This window comes from Meleagris gallopavo, chromosome Z (assembly GCF_000146605.3).
Source record: "Meleagris gallopavo isolate NT-WF06-2002-E0010 breed Aviagen turkey brand Nicholas breeding stock chromosome Z, Turkey_5.1, whole genome shotgun sequence".
NCBI lineage: Eukaryota > Metazoa > Chordata > Aves > Galliformes > Phasianidae > Meleagris > Meleagris gallopavo.
The window spans coordinates 13,527,326-13,548,245 of NC_015041.2; the positions used below are offsets into that span (position 1 = coordinate 13,527,326).

At 36.2% G+C, this 20,920-nt stretch overlaps 1 protein-coding gene across 2 annotated transcripts; it reads left to right on the forward strand.

The window, feature by feature from the left end:
* The first annotated feature begins 941 nt into the window (after positions 1 to 941).
* On the forward strand, positions 942 to 16,875 carry LOC104914869 (protein mono-ADP-ribosyltransferase PARP8). Of its 2 annotated transcripts, none has more exons than XM_010725399.2 (11): positions 942 to 1,088; positions 2,683 to 2,748; positions 4,022 to 4,089; positions 4,444 to 4,492; positions 5,309 to 5,421; positions 5,592 to 5,664; positions 7,524 to 7,593; positions 9,429 to 9,505; positions 10,460 to 10,529; positions 12,252 to 12,336; positions 13,270 to 16,875. In XM_010725399.2, exons 1-11 carry the CDS (start codon positions 984 to 986, stop codon positions 13,370 to 13,372), a joined length of 879 nt encoding a protein of 292 aa, XP_010723701.1. In that variant the 5' UTR covers positions 942 to 983; the 3' UTR covers positions 13,373 to 16,875. The 2 variants fall into 2 exon arrangements, with proteins under 2 accessions (XP_010723701.1, XP_019465930.1); XM_019610385.2 differs by lacking the exon at positions 942 to 1,088 and adding an exon at positions 2,074 to 2,202.
* Positions 16,876 to 20,920: the final 4,045 nt, after the last annotated feature.

Consider the following 20,920-nt stretch of genomic DNA (forward strand, 5'->3'; position numbering starts at 1 on the left):
CTCCAATTTGGAGATAAGGATGTGGTGGGGGACCATATCAAAGGCCTTGCTCAAGTCCAGATAAATGACATTGGTCACCTTTCCCTTGTCCGTCAATGCCGTCACTCCATCATAGAAGGCCACCAGATTGGTGAAGCATGACCTTCTCTTGGTGAAGCCATGCTGGCTGTCTTAGATCACACGCTCATTTGTCATGTGATCAAGCATGTTATCCAGGAGGATCTGTTCCATGATCTTCCCAGGCACAGAGGTGAGACTCACCAGCCTGTAGTTCCCAGGGTCCTCCTTGCTCCCTTTCTTGTAAATGGGAGTGACATGACGTGACCCTTCTTCCAGTCATCCAGGACTTCACGTGACAGCCACGACTTTTCAAATATAATGGAGGATATGATGATGATGTGATAGTTAAGTATTACAGAAAGAAAAAGAAGAACTGGACTCCTAGTAGGAGTTGTGCAAATGACTTTTAAATCACAGCACTGTTCTGGATTTAGCAGAAGCAGTGTTTACTAGTGTTTCTATGATTACAATGTTCAGAAGAACAGAAGGCAGTGGTACAGATTCACAAACCCTTCCTCTTTCTTGAGCAGCATTCTTCATTGACGTTTACTACACAAGGCTACACAGATCTAGCGTGACTTCATTTCCCCGAAGAATGAATTTAATCCAGGTATTAGCACATGGACAAGAGAAAAAGCAGGACTACAAGGAATGTATCTAGTATACTTAAGACCAGATACTGGTCTTACTAATGCACCTGGAATAATATACCTGGTTTAGACCCAAAGCCTTTTGAGGTCAGTGGAAGAGTGGCAGTCATACTTATTTCTTGTCAATGGCGTGGTTTGGATGATATAATTAGTAATGAAATAGGGTATTTCTAGAATGTATAGAATAAAGAAGACTGGATATTACAATAAGAAAGTAAATATATTGAATAATTTTTTTTTCTTCATCTCTAGGTAGTTGATCTATTAGTATCAATGTGTCGGTCTGCATTAGAGTCACCTAGGAAAGTTGTTATTTTTGAGCCATATCCTTCTGTAGTTGATCCTAATGATCCTCAGATGCTGGCCTTTAACCCTAGGGTAAGTAGTTATCTTTGATTATGTCACAGTTTGGTTTTAATCATTTCTTAGGTTTCAAAGCAAGCCTTATTCTGGAGGGTCCTTTACTAGAAAAGTGTAACTCCAGCATATAATGTAAGCATGTGATTGTTTTCAGAACTCAATACTTTTTTTTTAGTCATCTCTGAGGTGTTTACAAATAAACTGTAAATTCTGTTTAAAGTTATGAAGTCTTGAAGCCAAAAACTTATTTTAAGATACTAATTGTAGTTGAGAAAATGTTGTTTTTTTGTTTTTGTTTTTTTTTCTTTTGTGTCTTTCTCTCAATGTACACATTGGACCCAGAGAAAGATTGCTTTTAGGAGATGTAGGCGACAGAGATTTTTAGTCTAGCTTGTTATTCATGAAGTGGTTATTATTGTCATCTCACTTTCCCACTGCAAACTGTTGCCCTTAAACTGAATTTTGGCAGATATTGGACACAAGAATAGAATTTGGTACAACTGTCAAATTTAGATTGTTTGCTCCTCAAGCTGCAAATGCTGCCTCTCAGGGAAGCCCTAGGAAAGCTGTGAACCCAATATAGATTACCTGAGCCCTCCTCAAGGGTGTAAATGGGGACTTTGGATGTCCTATATGGGGATGCATTTCACTTCCTGAACAAAGGCCAACTAGCAGTGATTCTTCCTCAGAGGAAGGGGTGAGTATAATCTGTAGCACACAGGCAGAATTGACAAAGAGGCTGATAAGGAGACAGGTAGCTTGGACAGGGCAAGGGTGTAAAGTGGTGTAAGAAAGGTGAAAGCTCATCGTAGAATCATTAAAGGTTGGAAAATGTAAAAGACCTGTAAGATGATCTAGTCCAAACATCAGTTCATCACAGCCATGATGGGAGAGGAGCAAGGAGGGCCCAAGGAGGCGTGGCCCACTCTGTCTCCTCCCAGCTTCTTGCCAGTATGAATGAGGTGAAAGCCTCTGGGCAGGGGTTGGCTAGACCCAAAGATAAGTGAAGGTGCAGTGAGGTTCCCAAAAGTGATGTGGCCTGTGAAGCTGATGAAGCACACAGTGTCAAGCTCATCTGCTCAGAAAAGATGGAATTCCCTGTTGGTTGTTCCCAGGCAGGGCGCAGGCAAAGGTCAGAGTCAGGCAAGGCAGAGCAGAGAAACAGCTGGACAACCTCTGATGTTTTATAAATCTGTTAGCAAAGTAAATTCATCTGCTTATTTAGCATTTTATTTAGCAGTGTTTGTTAATTGCGTACTTAATAGCAGCTCATTATCTGAGTAACTGGCAGTGCCTATATGTAGCTACAAATATTTGTTTAAAAAGTGACCAGATCTTTTAAGTGAGTTACCTTGTTGTATGCTTGAGTCTAGTGACATTCAAAGAACAATCATCATGGTAATATTTTTTTTTCCTGTAGTTTTCCTGCACTATGAATGAAAAAATCTGTACATGAATAAAGTGGAAGGAAACTTGCTTAAAAAATACAAAACAATTGGTTTACTGAACATTCATTCTAACTTTGATTTTATACAGAATCAAAAAAATTGAGGGTTTTGTACTACTAAAGACCAATAGTCTTAATGTATTTTCTTATTTTATTTTACATCAGAAGAAGAATTATGACCGAGTCATGAAAGCGTTGGATAGTATAACTTCTATTAGAGAGATGACACAGGTGAGTTTAAAAATGTTTACATAACATAACAGCTGTTTCTAGAACTAGGAGAATATTTATATGAGTCTGTGATGGATGGGAAAGGTGATAGGATGAGTCCTTTTTTGTAGAGCTAAAATTTGTGCTAAAAATATCAAACTACAGTATCCATAATGGCAATGAAATTGAAGTGATAAAGTAGAATTCTAGTCTTTAATTTAAGTGTTTTATTTAAGTTTAAATAAGAGATAACAGCAGATTGGGACTTTTTAACAAGATTATCACCAACTGCTGCATTTCTGGGAATATCAAACTGTGTCTCTTTGTTTCCAAGGCAAAAGAAATTGATTTTGTGATGATGCTCTGAATTATAGCTTTATTTCTGATACAACAAAACACTTGTTCAGCTCAGTATGGATGGGAACTAGGAACATTGGGTCTCTTGGGATCACTATCATACGATTTCTCAATATTCACAGTAGGACTGAATCTGATAGCTATTCTTATATTTACTGTAACAATTCATTTCCCAAACAGACCCTCTAAGTATAACTGCTTATTGAAATCTCTCACATACATCTTGCTTTTCCAACTGTTTTATAAATGTAATTTCACAAGATTTTATAAATCGTATTTTGTATGTACTTGTACTTTGAAAATATGGAATGCAGAATGATGTATAGAAAGCAGTAAAACACATTGAAAATAACAATGGTATTTTCTTACGTATTTTTTCTTAGTTTTTATAATATCTCCTAAAGTAAGCAACATTTTACTTCTTTCAACGTTAAAATAACTATTGGACCGAAGGTTTTTAAATGAGTACTTTGCACTGTGATAGAAATCAAGAAATGTCTTCAGGGGAAATATAAGCTTCTAACAGTATTTAACAGTTTTTATCATGAAACGGATTTAAAAAAATGTGGATTAATTTGGGATTTTATGGTATTTCGAGATACTTGATTTTGTGATGTTATTAGTCCAAGAGCTGAACATTAGTGCATATGTTTTGCTGTTGTTCCTGAGATCACCAATGTTTTTTATAATACACTCTTTTCGATGCTAATTATATGCTTATTATTTTACTCCAGGGAAAATAATTGCTTTATTAATTTTTCTTGTTGTCAGAACACATTTATAACTGTATAGTGCTAAATGTCACCAAAGCTGTGATTTAAGCCTAATAATGAGTCCCATGTATTCATTTTTATAGATGAAGTCACAGACGATGTAACGTAAAAAATTTAACTTTATGATTTCAACCAGCATAAAGAATGTAATTACTGTTTTCTAGGCACCTTACTTGGAAATAAAGAAGCAGATGGATAAACAAGACCCACTTGCACATCCTCTTCTACAATGGTATAAAATTGACTTACATGGCATGATAATTATTGACTTGCCAAGATGAATGAATAATTCCTTCACCAGTTTAATTTCTAAGCTCACCCTAAGAATTAATGCCAGAGCTAACATTTGCAACTGCTTTGTTCCTGAACTATTTCTGGATCTTACCTGGAGTGTCCGAAAACAGTGGAAAGACTAGCTTATTTTACTGCTTCAGATCTGACTTTGTAGCCAAGATGTAGTCTGCTTTAATCTGATAGGTTCAAAAGCCTGCAGCCTCATGCTTTGTTTTGGCTATGCATTATGTTTTTTAGAGGGAAAGTTCTGCCGTTTATCATATCTAGTGCATATAATTGTTTCTTCTTTTAGGGTTATTTCTAGTAACAGATCACATATTGTGAAGCTACCAGTGAATAGGGTAAGTGTCTGTGCCTTATTTTCTCATTTCTCACATCTCACATTAGCATAAATGAGAGTCCTGGCCAAATGTAAACGTCCATGTTTAAACCGGTTTCATGGACTCCATTAATAGACAGTGGAGAGAAACAGACAGTTTTGAGTTATGACTTATAGTATCATATTGTGAATATCTAAAACAGGTCAAACAAATTATAGTCAAAAAAAGACTATTTTAGCTCAAATACAAATGTCTACCTTAGAGTCATCTGAGATTGGATGAGAACTTCACTGTTTTTGTTACCATTTGGAGTATTGCCATTGCCATTTAGAATAACAGACATAGAATTGTATGAAAAGCAGTGCAGGCAAACTACATCCATCAGAAGAACCACATATGAGCATACTATAAAAACATCATAGCTCTGACATTTTAGACGGGTGGTGCTGAGATTCGTTTCTGAGTATCTTTGGCTCTGATACTCCTATTAAGGGTGTAGTAATCTGCAGCCTTTCAAATCTGAACCTTAATTCAAAGACAGCTTTGATCAAAATACCATGAGAATTGTTCAATTTAATTACCTTACTAGAGACATAGTATGCTGAAGTCTGTTTCAGAAACTTCCGTATGTTTCATAAACCAAAAACTGTTTTTGTGTTTGATTTCAGATAAAAGCTATGGTAATTAGACCAGTTTCAACTTAGTTCTTGGTATATAGACATAGTCTTAGTTAGCAGTGTGCAAAATAACTTGGTATATTAAGAACTACCATTCTGGAAATACGATGCTATTGTATTCATCAGCTTCTTTTCACGTATGCACTATTATATTTTGCAGCAACTAAAGTTTATGCACACTCCACACCAGTTCCTGCTTCTCAGCAGTCCACCAGCCAAAGAATCCAATTTCCGAGCTGCTAAAAACCTTTATGGAAGTACCTTTGCATTTCAGTGAGTCCATATGTTTGTATTAATCAAAGGTTATCAAAATGCCACACTGTCTTTTTTTTTCTTCTTGCCATTTGAGGTCTCCAGCTGTGAATGTACTGCTTTAAAGGATTAATGATTTCATTTTGAATTTTGCACTGTAGATTTTAACATTTTCTCTTTTACTTTTTCAGTGGTTCACACATTGAAAATTGGCATTCTATCCTGAGAAACGGCTTAGTTGTTGCTTCCAATACGAGGCTGCAGGTGAATAATCTAGATAGACTTTAGCTAACCTGTGTATGTTTGATTATATATTAAAATCAGGTGAATTTTCAGTGGGCGTATTTATGGTAGTCATATTGGTGGCAAATATCCTTATGTTTCCTAATAATAAATAATAATAAAGCTAATTTTATGAAGCAATTAAAATTAAATAATGTGTCTGCTAAAATGGCTTTAAAACCGTATCAGTGGAATCAGTGCAGTGTTTCGTTTTTACATTGCAGAGCAGCACCTCCACGAGGCTCAGCTCGGAACTGCTTAAAAGCAATCTCAAAGACTAGAATGTGAGGCACACCTTTATTACAGGATCCCAGAGCACACTCAATTTGCAGAAGCCAAGCTTACAGTGTCTCCTTCCCTCTTCTCATTTTCTTGGGAAGGAAATATGAGTGTACTGGCAAGGAGGGATCTATGGAGAAAACTTCACTTTGGTTTCTTAGGTTGAACCACGAAGAGAACAGTACTGCAGAGGAAAGTAGGCAGTATGAGAGGTGCCTAGAGGAATGCAATTCAGTGTGTTTTAACATCAGATGTTCCCCAGAGATGAATCCACGATCCTGATACCTTTGAGGGAGACCTAAGGGTGCTGACCAAAGATTAGGGAGCAGGAAACACTAAAAAAGGGACTGGAAATTTCTGCTATTTCTTCTAGTGGTTTGGGTGTTTTTATTAGCATCTTTCAAATATACATCACCAAGAAAGCACAACTTAGACTCAAAAATTCACCAGAGTAAACCATTTTGTTTGTGCTTATTTTTGATTCGGGCTTAAGATATTGAGGAAAAAGCAGTTCATTCAAATCTGTTTCACATATGTCATCATTTTTAGATCTCTCACATGACTAAGCTATACCATTAGCCCAGTTCACTCTGTTTATCCCAATTCTGTTTATCCCAATAACAATCAGTCAGGAAAAGTATCTACTTACCAGGGATCCCATACAACACCATACAGTCTGGAAAAGTGACAATGCATACCAATGGGAGTTCTGGTACATTGCAGACATAGTGTAAATACTGTGGGGTCAGAGGAAAGAAATAAGGGTGAGAGTAACTCTGAAGCCCAATGATCATAACATCTATCTGTGCAGGAGATGCCCTGGTTTCTCACATGAGCTGCAACAACTACTTTTTGTGGCTTCTTTAAAGGCTTATCTACTTAAGGCAGTCAGAACCTGGATGAAAAGCAGAAACTGTACTTCCTACTTCCCTGAAAAGAAAATGGCTAATAAAACATGCTTGTCTTGTTGCTTAGCCCAAGCACTATGACTTAAGCCAGTTATGCTGGTGAAGAAAAGTCTTCCCTTACCTCTCATCTTCAGACATATAACTCTGTGGCTAAAGAACTGTTCTGAAGTGATGGGATATGTATGGTTGAATAGGCTTAGGCAAAAGCTTGGTTGAAATCATCCTTCCAGTGCTCTGCCTGAACGCAAAAATGATTTTTTATTATATATATATTAGCAAATAAGCACTTTCCTCACCATTTCTTCGTTTCTTAACTTAGGAAAAAAAATAGCTATAATTAGATTGTTGGCATATCCAGTCCAGCAGGCATAGTTTGGAAAAACCTTCTGGATCTAGTTCCTTCAAAAGTGATTCACAAAGACTCCCAAAGACTGCCTAAAATTATCCTTGCAACCTTGGACACAGTTTCTAGAATGTGTGGTATTTTAGTCATATATTCATACATTTATTTACTTTTTTAGACAACTTCGAACACCATTTATTACCAATCAACAAATTGATGCTAATGAATGGTAACTCATCTACATCAAGACTTGCGCAAATCATTATTTTTTTTATCCAGATGCTAAGCAATTGTTCTGTTCTCTCTTTCAGCTCCATGGTGCAATGTTTGGAAGCGGCATCTACCTTAGTCCATTGTCAAGCATATCATTTGGTTACTCAGGTGATATTTATAAATCATTCTAGAGTTGAGACATAGGGGGATATCTCAGTCTATTACTTTTCTTACTAGTTTTGCTTTTTATGACACCGTAGTAAATTCTGTAGTCCAAGATTAGATTGTCTTTTTTGAATTAATTAGATTTCCCTTATTAAACAGCTGTCCTCATTTTTGAAGGTGATGAGTGTCTTGAAGCTCTACTTGAAATAAGTAGTAACTAAAGCTGAATGCTGTTTGTAATGGAGCAGGTCTTGACCATACAGTGGAAATCCAATGTGATGATTTATTTTTTGTCAGTATCTACCTAAGTTCATCTATTATTATGGATTTATAGGCTTTTAGGAACTTATCTGACCCAACAAATATTCGTCAAAACACATGTTCAGCTGTATGTGTTTAAGAATGTTCCCAAGTGTGATACGTCAAACATACATAGAAAATAATGGACCGTGTGTCCATTTTAGCATTAGAACAGAAGGGGACAAATTTGTCCCACTTGTGAATCCAGAAGTAAGCCATGCAGAGCTTTTCATCTTAGAATCATAAATAGAAGCATAACAGGTACATTGTGTACCAATGTCTGTATTAAGAAACTTTTGTGAAGATTTTAAAATGCTGTGACTTTTTTTCTTATGTTATGTTTACCATTTCCTCTCATGTAAAACTGTTGGTATAGTTGAATGTGAGTTTTTCTGCATGTAGATAAATTTAATTCTGAAAATGTTAGTTATGCTTTTTGATTTCTTTGGATTTTTAGGTAATGTCACAATTCATTTCTAGAGCTCAGAATTTTTTACTGCTGCTTATTGAGTTTCAGTATTAGTAATTTCTAAATGCACTTTTAGCTTCTTAGAGATTACACAAGTATGGGAGCTTTTTAGGGCTCACTGAAAGTGCTGATTGCAGAATTATCATTTAAGAAAGTAACTTTTTTTTTTGTACAGCATTGATCTGTGAATTTCAGTGTTTTTTCTCCTCTCTCTACCTTGATGCCTTCCATCTAGTCTCTTCTAGAAAGAAAACCTGTGTACCTATTAAATATGTAATATTAATTAAAATATGTAATATTTTATAACACTAAAAAAACACGGAGGACCTTCCACTCCTTATTACTTCACCGGCATAAAGTTCAGCATAATCTGGTGTGTATTTGCAAATTGTCAAGAAATATGGAGTAGTGGAAACTAAAGGAAGCCTGTAATAATGTACCACACAGGAATGTTATATAAACTACCAAGAAGAATATAAATGAGATCTAAGGCACGAATATAGGAGTTGAAATTTCTGAGAAGGAAATTGGATCCAAATTGAATGACCAATACTTTAATAGATTCACCTATATATAATTTAACCTAGGGAGACTTTAAAACTACTTTTATATAAACTAAGTATTACTGAAAATTATTTAGACTTTTACTAGAACTAAATAAAATATTCTAGATGAGTATCTGAAGTTCATCTAAGGTAGGATTTTACTATCCTACTCTAAATAAATGAAACTGTTCCTTCGGCTTCAGTAGGGTCTGTTAGGTTGAAACATGTTAAAGTGCAGTCTGTTAAGGAACCACCTAAGAACATTCAGTGGCATTTGTGATCATTTTTATCTACCTTCATACCTTCTTAGTGCTAACTTGGCTTAATGTCTTTGCAACATATGCTGATATATGAGTAATTTACAGGATTAAATTGAATTATTTTCTGGCAAAGTTAACTAGCTTTCTGTCTGCAATGCAAAGAACTGTAATTTTGACCATGCCACCTGTTGCATTATCCATATTTAATTTTCCTTACAGTTGTATTTATATGGCAGAGGATTTTACATTATTTTTGTATCTTAGGGATGAACAAGAAGCAGCAGAAGGTGTCAGCTAAAGATGAACCAGCTTCAAGCAGTAAGGGCAGCAACACATCACAGGTACAGTAGTATACCAGTCATCTCTGGAAGATTTATGGTTTTATTCTGGGAACCTGGTATTTGAAAAGAAGGCAATATTTCTGTTGTGAAAGCTAATGGTTTTAGTAAATGAAATCAACAAGTCAAAATACTGCACTCATCACATACAGTCCAACTGCTCTAAGAATTTATGGAGTATACTACAGGTCCCAGTGCTCTTCTTTTCCAACCAGAAGAATTTGGGAAGAGAATGAGAACAGAACACAGATATCATTATGACCTTTAACAAGCCTTTGCTTTCTGAGCTCTGGAATTTTTACTGAACAATGTTGCAAAAGGAGTTAAGAGCAGCTACTTTTGGAAAATGAGCACAGGATTTCACTGATGGCTAGTAAGATTTTGGTTTTATTTTTCCACAGTTTAGAATTCTGCTTTATTTAAAGCAAGCCTGTAGAAATTACATGTAGAACTAAATGTTGAGAAAAAAATATGACATCTGTCTCTAACACACAAAAACTACAGAATAATCTGGCTTTAGGTAAAAACTGGCATATAAGGGCAGAACCCTTTGAAATTTAGGTGGCCAGTAAAGCATGAAAATAAACCAAGTGGCCGAAGAATCACTGATTAAATCACTTTGGTTTTGTTGTTGTTGTTTTTGTTGTTTTTCTGCTGTCAATTTGTCTATTGGTAAGATTGATTCACTGATTGCAGTCAGTGTTTATCAGTAAAATTCATCCTTGCATAATCAGGAATTTTTCTTTCTGGATAAAAGAAATCAAACCTTTCCTATGATAATCCCCCCTCATAAAAATTTTAGAAATTCTGTTACATTTAGAAATAAAACAGAAATGTTATAGAAAGACTATCTTTGTTTATGAATAAATCATTGAAAATAGCAGCTCTCTCCTTTGCGACTTTTCCACTGTTTGTCTTACAGCAATAATTAAGTTTTCTCATGTTTTTACATCTCAGTCACAGAAGAAAGGACAACAGTCACAATTTTTGCAAAGCCGTAACTTAAAATGCATAGCCTTATGTGAAGGTAAGCTGAAAGCCCTTGAAAAACTGTTCTAGTCATGAGCACGGTTATACTGAATGTAAGTCAGTGTGACCTTTAGTTCCAGTATTGGTTGGTTTAAGCAAGGAACTATTGGTAGGCATATGAGTATACTTGTTAGCAGCTGACCTTTGTATTTCTGTTGAAAATATTTCCTTCTTCAAACAAGAAGTATAATACATGTTGAATTTTTATGTAATAATCATAATAATAGTCATTATAATCATAATAATCACAAAAATAATCATAAATTTATGTAATAACCATAATATAGAATCGTAGAATGGCTTAGGTTGGAAGACAACTTCAGGTCTACCCAACTCCAGTCCCATAATCAGGCCTGTCACCCACCAGCTCAGGCTCCCAGGGCTCAATGCAACCCGGCCTTGAACACCTCCAGGGGAGGGCCTCAGAGTAGAGGGCTTGCTATCGACTGTATTGTGATTGATCATCTGGTCTGTCCAGCAAGGTTCTTTATTTGAAACAGTGATTTCTTGTAAGCTTCTAATGGATACATAAAACATGTGACTCTGAGTAACAACAGCTTTCATACTGAATTTTCAAATGATTTTTAACTGCTCAGGCAAATTTGTTTTTCATATGATAACTAATCTGTTCTTCTGGAGTGCTTCAGAATTTTTTTAAAATTAAAAATCCAGTGCTTATGATTGCCATTATTCTTGAGAGACTTGGCTATTTTTTGTCATATATCACATTAGGGAATTTGAATAAGAGCAATTGATAATGAATCTCATTAAAAGAAATTATATTGAACTTAACTTGCCCTCCATTTTCAGCATTTGTTTATTTTAAAAAGTTAAAACTAAGACACTGTGTCAAAGATGTTACTTTAAGATTCAAGCTACTTTTATGCACCTATGTAAAATACATACATATATTTTTTTATCTCTTATGATTTAAAAGTTACCATTCATGGAAGAAATAACGTAAAATTGGATATGCACTTTTCTTTCTGGTAGCACTTAAATGTATTTATAGAAGATTTTATAGAAGATCTTTAAGGCATAGATTCATGGAAAGATTCCATATGTATTGATTTGATTATGCCATTAAACAGCATAACATTGCTGTTTTCTAAACACTGAACAAGCTTTGGTGGGATTCATCATCCATTTGATTATAATTTTACCTTATTAAAAATACTTGGTATTACAGCAAATCACTAATATTTGCCAGCTCAGTTTCAGGTGTCTTCAAGTGTTGTCTTTCATGCCTTAGAATTGGCTCAGCCGCCATCAAACAGACATGTCTGTGCCAAAAACATTAGTTGACTCAAATCCTTTTTAACAGCCCTGTGTGCTTCTTAAATCAGTTTTTAATGCATGTAGTTTTTCTCTTTTCCTGTTTACTGGTCTACAGAGCAGGTCTTGCTTCTTCAAAGAACTTTATTTATGTAAAGTACCAGATGATCATAAAAGCCAACTTTTTTTTTAAATCAGTAAGTTAAGAACTGGTTCTCATACATCAAGAATTTATGTGGAAAGTAAAATGTATTTTGGAAAGAAGAATCTTGTTCATGTCCTTTTTTTACTGATAGACAACTTGAAGACTACACTTGGCCACAGACATACTCAAAACTCAAAATTTGCACAAAGCTATGTAAAGCGTGTAAAAAAAGCGGACGTTTCAAAACAGTATCTTTCAGATGAGTTTTGGTCACTAGAGAATTTATTCTTTTCTTTACAGTGATAACCTCATCTGATCTGCACAAACATGGAGAGATTTGGGTAGTTCCCAACACAGATCACGTGTGTACAAGGTTTTTCTTTGTGTGAGTACAAACATTATTTTAAAATTAAAGTTCTGTCTTTTCTAGGCCCTTTTTTTCCTCACATTCCCGACAACAGTTGTAAATGAAAGAGATAGAAAACATTTATTTCTAATTCTTTAAAGTGTCACTCTAGCTTGTATTCATCTCCATACTTTATTTCAGGTGATGTATGGATATATTAGTGGCAAAGATTTAGTAGACATTTTAAATGCAGTGAATGGAGCATTAATGATTTTTTTCCCACATAAGCATTACCTTATATTGCTGTACCTTTGACCATATATTGCAAAATATTCTATTCACATGTATGTTTTAAAGCTAAGGAATTATTGAGAAAAGGCTTCTTATCTGTGATGTGAACATTCTCCTCTCAGCTATGATTTGTAAATATATATTGACACAGATTTCAGCCCTGCAAGAAGAGTCATGCCAACCAATGGAGAGACACACAGACTCCAGATTCGTCATTCTTGGAGATTTGCAGTGGATTGCTCTATCCTTAAGAGAAAATTCTTGAAGCTGTCATGGTGTCACCAATAAGCTGAGACCCTTTTGCGACAAGAGTTTAGTTACTGTAGGCTTTGCAGTGGCTTGTGAAATGCTTTGGTATCAGCCTTGTGCAGTGATTCCTTTATACATGCATAGAGAGGGGAGCTGCTATCCAAACCTCAGCACATTACCAGCACTTCTGCTGGTGGCATCACAGAAGTTCCATTTGGGTCCCAGTGCATTGTTGCCTCAGGGTTCCAATGACAATGGAAGTCCTACCACATTCCTGAGTATGGGGTCTGCTTGTAACCATGAATTGCAGCAGAGCATTTTAATAGTAAACTTGTTAAGAGCCAGAATGAATACTGGTGATTATTGAATAAAACAGAATTTGGGATGGTTTTAAACACTAACTTGATTTTATTTTCTTCATTTTTTTTTTAGTTACGAAGATGGTCAAGTGGGTGATACAAGTATAAATACACAGGAGCCGAGCATTCATAAAGAGATTCTTCGAGTTATTGGCAATCAAACTGCTACTGGTTAAAAGGACCACTCTTACTTAATTGATGTGGTTTGGAAGCCTTCCTCAGTCTCAAAGCTGGATTTTGAACTGAAGAAGATGCAAAAAAAACCCTAATTTATTATTATTATTATTATTCTAAGCAAATTAACCCTTTGAATACTTACTGTTTTCTTACTTAGTGTTTCTTATCTCATCAAAATACCTGAGATGGTATGAATTAACAACTGTTGGGGTGCAAAGTCGATTAACATACTACAACTAACAATAATTAAACAGGCATTTGGGTTGCTCACAATAAACAGACTTTAAAAAAAGGAGTTTTGTGCTGATATTTTTATATTAAATTATTCAGTTGGAGGTTTTAGTACTGTACACTGGTCTTTTAAATTTAGAATGACTGAATTATGTGCAAGTGAGAAGATTATATAGCAGAGCACTTGTATTATGCAGGATACTTTGCAGTAAGTAAAATATTCTCATATTTAAACACAATAAAGTGTTGTCTGGAACATGTCAAATCAAAGAGATTGGTTACCTGCAGCTATCTTCAATTCATTTCATTTTACACAGGTGCAGCCAGGATTTAGAATCAGAGGTTAAAACAGTGCAGTTTTGGCATAATGTGTGAAACAAAGAAAACTAATGTCTCTGAGGATGTATGTTGAAACACCGTCATATCCACTCAGCAGCTCAATTAAAATTTTTAATTAGGCAAGCTTAGAAAACATCCAGAAATCCAGAAGCTATTAACTTTCTTCTTACAAATTTGTTTTTATATACTAGATTTGGTAAGTTTTTTCAAATCAGTAAGGTCCTTTATCTTTTCCATCTGGACTTCTGTGAGATTACTCTGTGGTTAAATTTAGCCAGATAGGTAAAAGTACCTGCTAAATTAGAGCTTTAACATGATTAATTGCTATTTTTACATCAGGAAACGTAAACACAAAATATACTGATTTCACCAAGTGAAAGTCTTTTTATTAATTTATTCCTAAGGAAAAACAAACACGTTCACATCTTTGGTGTTTGAACTAGCAGCTACTTTTCCCAAGTAAGCACAATGGCAACTTGGGTCCGAAGCCTAAAGCATATCCTGTGCCCTGGGCAGCTCTCACAGCAGCCATCCTGCAGCATCTCACCTTAAATATGGAGAGCAATTCAACTTGCCTGTCTGTGCCCTGAGAAAGGGTGCCTCGAAAAGTAAAAATAGCCTAAATTCTCTACTAGTTATCTTTGTTAAATAGCAGTACAGCAGAGGCCCAGTTAGTGTTTTTCTTTTAAATAGAAGTGCATTAAGATTATGTTCACATTTACTCCTTTATTCTTTATTTACTCCTCCCTTATTACTTGCTGCAATTGAAATGCCCTGCATGTAAAATGGTATTGTTGTACTTACCTGGAGATGTTGGGTTTTTTTTGTATGTGTTCCAGGCTTGCTGTGAACCTCAGTTTTTCTGGGTTCACATCCAGACTTGTCAACACAAATCTTTTTTCAAAGCCCCATTTTGCTCTTCAATTTTTGCTATTTGACATTCACCTTTATTTGGCAGACCCCTCATTTGAAAACCAGTATCTTGATTGTTATTTTTTATATTGAGACACTGGTTAAATTCTTGAAACAAAGAAAATTCTTGAAATATTTCAGTCTACATAAGGACTGCATTAGTTTGAGTAGCTGCACAAAATCAGCATTGTTCAGAAGTGGAGCTGAAAACCTGTGCCCATCCCTCCATAGTTGGTCCTGCAGTATGTCCAAATTGCTCTCTTTTTGCAGAACAGAAAGACCTCAAAGATGTCCTGCATTGACTTGTTTGGCTTACAGTTTGCCAGTATGAGAGGCCTCCTCAAAAAATTAGGAAATAACAAAATATCACCATGTATAAACTGGAGAAGCCAAATAAGCAGGCATATTTTCTTAGTTCCTTGAAGCTGCAGCAGAGTCACAAGTGAACCACTTTAGAAGAAGCTGAGAGGTGTAGCTTTAGAAACCAAAGAGTGTAGCTACGGCAGTGAATTAATCTTGCTTTGCACAGTGATGTCAAGTTGCTTGTCATTTCTTTTTGCCTTCATAAGTACTGTCATAAGTACTGAAAAGGGGAGAAAAAACACACATATGCCGAATTTTAAGACTGCTCAAAATACTGTTGTGTATGGAAGAGAGAAAGGGGAAGTGTGAAGGAAAGCAGAGCTCAGAGTTGTATGAGAAGACCTTGCTGCTGTAGAGTGGCAACAATACTTCAAGGAGCTTTGAGAGCAGTGGCTGAAGTCTGGGGACAATAAAAGATGATCAAGAGTAATGGTGAGCATAGGCATTACAATTCACTAACGTACCATTAGCAGCTCAAATCCCATTTGTGTGGTGGGGAAAAAGGATGGGGCTAACAAAGCAGCAGTATTGTGCCTGGGGGAACTGGGCCATCTGGAAGGCCAATCTCCAAGGACTCAAGCCCAGTATTGCAAGTAAAGCAATGGAATTAAATGACAGTTATCACAATTCACTTGCTACACAGTAACTCAGTCAATTTTTTAATTAGCCAAAATGGGAAACCTCTTGGTGTTACTTCATTTACAGGTGAAAATAAGTCTTCAGATTGTTCCCCTATAGAAGTCTCTGTTCTTATTGTTGTTTTTTTTTTAAAGATTAAGGAAAAGGGGGAGGTTCTGTGTGGACTTACTTGTTAGTCAAAAATAGATAGCCTTTCTGTAGCAAACTTCAAAATTTAAACAAATAATAATTGAAACAAATATAATCTTTTCACAAATAGCTTTTAATCACAGAGAAAAAAAGAGCCCCAGACTCTATTACTCTTCTTGGTAGAAATCTCCATGAAGCTGTGACTCTGTGCAGCATGGAGGAACTGAGGGAGTTCCTGAGATGGAACTTTCTAACTTATTTCTACATCCCACACCAAATTAAAAACACACAAATCTGAGGGTTTGATGGAGAAATTATGTTAATATTTTAATGTTGCACCCTAACTAGAAATCGACCTATTTGTACTTCTGTAAGTATTTTAAACATTGAGAAAGGAATCAAAAAAGATGCTTTTAAATCTTTCTTGAAATTCAGTATTTAGCATTCAAGGGGTTAAGCAACTTGGGTTATTTTCTTATATAATATATGATCAGCATAACTATTTTCTTCAGCAGTGCTAAGCTGTTTTGATCACCTAAGTATTTGGCTCTGCATTACTAATCATATAATAGCCAATTTGTATGATATTCTGCTTAATGTTTTAGAGGAACTAGTTGATCACACCAGAATTGTTTATGCTTGTGTTTTCTCTAAAGCCCTTGAAAAACTGTTACTGATGCTGTATAATTTTAATATTATAGCTGTTGGTACTAAAAATGCATCTGTTGAATAATGCTAAGATTATGCTTTTGTTAATACAAACAGAAGATCACTTCCAAATGAAGACTTTGGGCTTAGTTCAATTGTACTATGCTTATAAATAACTTTCTACTTTGGAAATATTTAACATACTTTCAACATTGATAAGTACAAAGTGGAAAAAAAAAAAGTAAGTTAACCAAAATGAAGAGAATCATGATTTAAAAAGAAACTAAAAAAATTAGACAAATATAGGAAGAGTGTATAGTGACTTTAGCATTATATTAACTAAAATGGATTTCTTCTTGGTTGTAGAAGATAAAAGTCGAATAAAAAGAGTACTTTTTGTGACTGATAAGGTCAGTCAGAGCAAAAGCTCTCTGTAATCTTAGCATTTTCAAAGCATGCAGGTTTGGGGTCTAACCCTGCATTGTACTAAACACCCACTGCAGGTGCTGGGGGTTAGGCCCTTGAACAAATGTAGGTATTTTTTGTACATGTAATTCCTGGCTCTTGTGGTAAGTGTTTTACAGCCCTCTGATGCCATGGCCTGCAGCTACTGGCATCAGCATGAAAGATCCATGCTTGGGTAGGCCTTGGCTTGGCTTCTGCTACCTGAGAGTGAGGCAGCAGCAGAGATCTTGGTGGTGAGTGTGGCAGGGAGAAAAGGGCATGAGGGGTCCCAGCGGTCGGGGCTGAGCCTCGCTGTGCCCTCACAGGGCCTACACTTCTTTTGTGGAGCGTAGCAGGGTGCAGCACTGCACAAAGCTGCCGTGTGCAAACCGCAGTGTGGGTCGGGTGTCCTGCTGGCCTCGTTAGTTCTACCATAAGGGGAAAGATGGGCCCGTGGGTTGAGCACAGCAAAGCCGTTTGTTGGCAGAGCGGATAAAACAAGCGTAGGGCTGAAAGTGGTTTGAAAGGTATCTCGAGTCCAGTCAGCCAGGGCTGTATTAATAACCAAATTTATTCCTTAAAGCACTGAGGAGTAGAGGTAAGCTCATACCTCAGAGGGGATAAATAAATAAAATTTAAAGCAAGGCAGCTCTCTGCATGCGCAGTGTCACGTACAGTGCACGAGGCTGTCTGTCACAAGGGGATCGAATCTCTGGATTCGGCTTTGGACACTTCGGGTGTGAAGTGCGGGGCTCCACCCTCATCATGGGGTCAGTTCTGGCCGCCTCCCAGCAGCAGCCATTGCCATGAGCGGGTGAGTGAAATACCGAGCTGCTCCCTGGTGTGAGGAACGCCAGACGCATTGGGTGTTCCTGGTCTGCCAGGGAATGGCAATGATGTATATTACAGCCCATTACACTTTGCATTGGGGTTTTGTATGATATACTAGGTATAAGATTTTTGTAATGAGAAAACAAAATAGAATTAAATTAGTAGTTAGTTCAGCGTATCTAATGTGTGAAAAAGCTGTTGAAAAGTAGATTACATTAAGTGTTTACCAGCAAGTCAGTAAAAACAGTCCTTATACACATATAATTTAATGTTCTGAAGATAATTTTATATTTACCCAATATGTATTGTATCTTTGAATTTTAAGAAGCATCCACTCCTTTCTGTATACATAAAATATGCCTATGTTTCTTTTAAGTCTACAACCTTTTTTTCTCTGAATAAATATATTAAATTCTGTGCACAAAATAGTACCGCCGCCTGCTATTTAGCCTATGGTGCCTTAGAGTTACTACAAATATTCAACAGAATGTACATAATGTAAATACTGCCAGAAGATCACTAAGGCCAAATATTTTCTCTATTCACTTTTTACTGCACTTGCTTTCTATTGCTATTTAAGCCTCTTTTATCCAGATTTGTAACAGTTACAACATTGTAGCCAATGTAAATGTTTACTTTCAATAAATCAGAATTTGTTCAATAAGCACTGTGCATTTGAGCACTGTTTTAAGAGCTCTGTTCGATGTTTAAAACAGTCTTTTAGAAATTAAAATAAATTTAATGTCATTTCTGGACTTCTGCTAGTCTCAACAGCAACTAAACCTTATTCTATGGTTCTACACATATTACTGGAGAAAAATTTTTCTGCAGTGATCTTTTTAAAAACTCTGAAGGTGAATAGTAAAACCAGCTTTTCATGCTGTGTTTATAGGAATGATCTACATGACTCTTCAAAACAGAGAAACTGGAATAGGATATTGTGTGCAGGATATTGTGTGTATAGTACAAAATGCATAAGGATATCTCAAGATGCACTTTATAATTGCTTTTAAAGAAGTTCTCTGTCTTTCTGTAGAACTGTTTCTGTCATGAAAGCAGAAAATATATGAAGAACCTTGTTGTACTTAATGGGAGTTTGTTTAAAATATAAATGCACATCTGCAACTCATAAAATATGCAGACATTTGTGGGACTGTTTATTAATTCAGTGAGTGTACTATTTTTTTTTCTCTGCCTATGAGCTCATTTTAATTATAGGGATGGATATTAACTTCTATCTTCTGGAAGTTTTAACTTTCGTTTTGTAAAATTCATTCGTTTGTAACTGCAGATTTTGGACTATAACTGTTAAAGTGATGCTGCTATTCTGGATGCTGACAAGTGTTTTACACTTATATAAATATGGCAGAGGAAAGAAATAATCATATCATTGCAATTCCAAATGGCTGAGCATTTGCCACTGATTAGAATCTACAGGCTGGTGCTTGAGTTCTGTAATAGAGATGATGTTCTGTTTTGAGAAGACTTTATTTCTGAAAGAAATAACAACTTCCAAGCTCTCAACCTAAGAGTTGAAACTGGTGAAATCTCGGACTAACATCAGTACCCAGAGATAGCAGGAGGGCTGGGATTTGTACCAACTCGAACTAAACTACTGTTCCATTCCCAAATTGCTGGATCACATGCTCTCTCAATCAGTAGTCAGTTGTATTCACCTGTAGGCAGTTCAGTGTGGGACCCTGCAAGATCAATAATCCAAACATTAACTGAAAGCAAAACAAAAGTATTGCACAGGAGCAGAGCTGCTTTCAAATGCACGCACTGCCTTTTTGAAAGGAGGAAAAGCAGAAAATCTTATAAGAAAAAATCAAATGGCTGTTGGAAAGAGTATGTGCTGTATTTCTTGAGCTGTATTTACGTGCTTGGCCAGCTTCTTTTTTGTGCGTTACAACGCAGTGCAGATTGCAACAAAAAATTTTATGTAGGTCACAAAGCCAGGACCCTGTCCAAGGGGGATGTGTCCACCTGAAAAGTTATTAGGCTGCAGTAACTAAATAAAGTCAGTAGTAGCTGAGGGCCACAATGTGGCTTTGCCCCAGCTCTCAGCAAAGTGCAAACTCTCCTATTGCAAGAGAGAAGAAATCTGAAGGAGTATAACAAGGGCATACCTTGGGACTTGGTGCCTTGCAAAGACTAGCACCAAAACAGGTGAAAACGAGCATCAACATGAAAACAAACAAACACCACAGCAGGATTTAAATTAGAACTTTTTTTAATCAGTCCACTTAATTGGTCTCTCAGAATGCTTTTCTTAAACATGGTTAACATTTTCTGTTCCAGTTTGAGGGGAAGAAGTGTAATTCAACGCAAGGAAATTAAATCTCTGGATGGGACTGTTCTAGCAGTAGCACTAGTGTAGCAAGCCCCTGTGCAAGGCATCAGTGACTGGATTTCAGCCAGCTCCAGAAAACTGGCATTTTGTGAAACACTGAAGCAGTGGGAATAGTACTAGCAGCAGGAACAGTGACTGCTGCAGAAGCAAGAGCAGCATGAGTCTCAAGAGAACATGTCTGGAAAAAAAATACAGGAACTCCCAGCTTAAGGTTTGATCAACAAAAGCCAGAGCTTATCATCAGCAAAGCAATTCTAATTTGTAACCTTAAAAAAGAAAGTTTTCCATTGTTTAGGAATAATGGGGGCAAAAAAGATAGTTTTCTTCAGCCTTCTGTTTTGTAGCTGTATCCCTCTAATACCATGCTTGTGACAATGTCCTTCTATGTATGTATCCAACACAGAGAAATGCTTACAACAGCAACAGTAGCCTTCTTACAGATCTTAGGACTTTTTAGCCTGAGAACGGCTGACAATTCACTGTATCCCACCCTGTGTTTTATTTACAGATCCTGATGAATCTGGACTGGTAAAACAGCTCAGAATGGGAATAGGTAGCTGATATTTTCCTTTCTTTAGAATGGGAATAGATGCTCTGATTAGATCATACTTCCCCATGTGAGCTATTGAACAAACAATTTTTCTGACTGGTTAAAAAA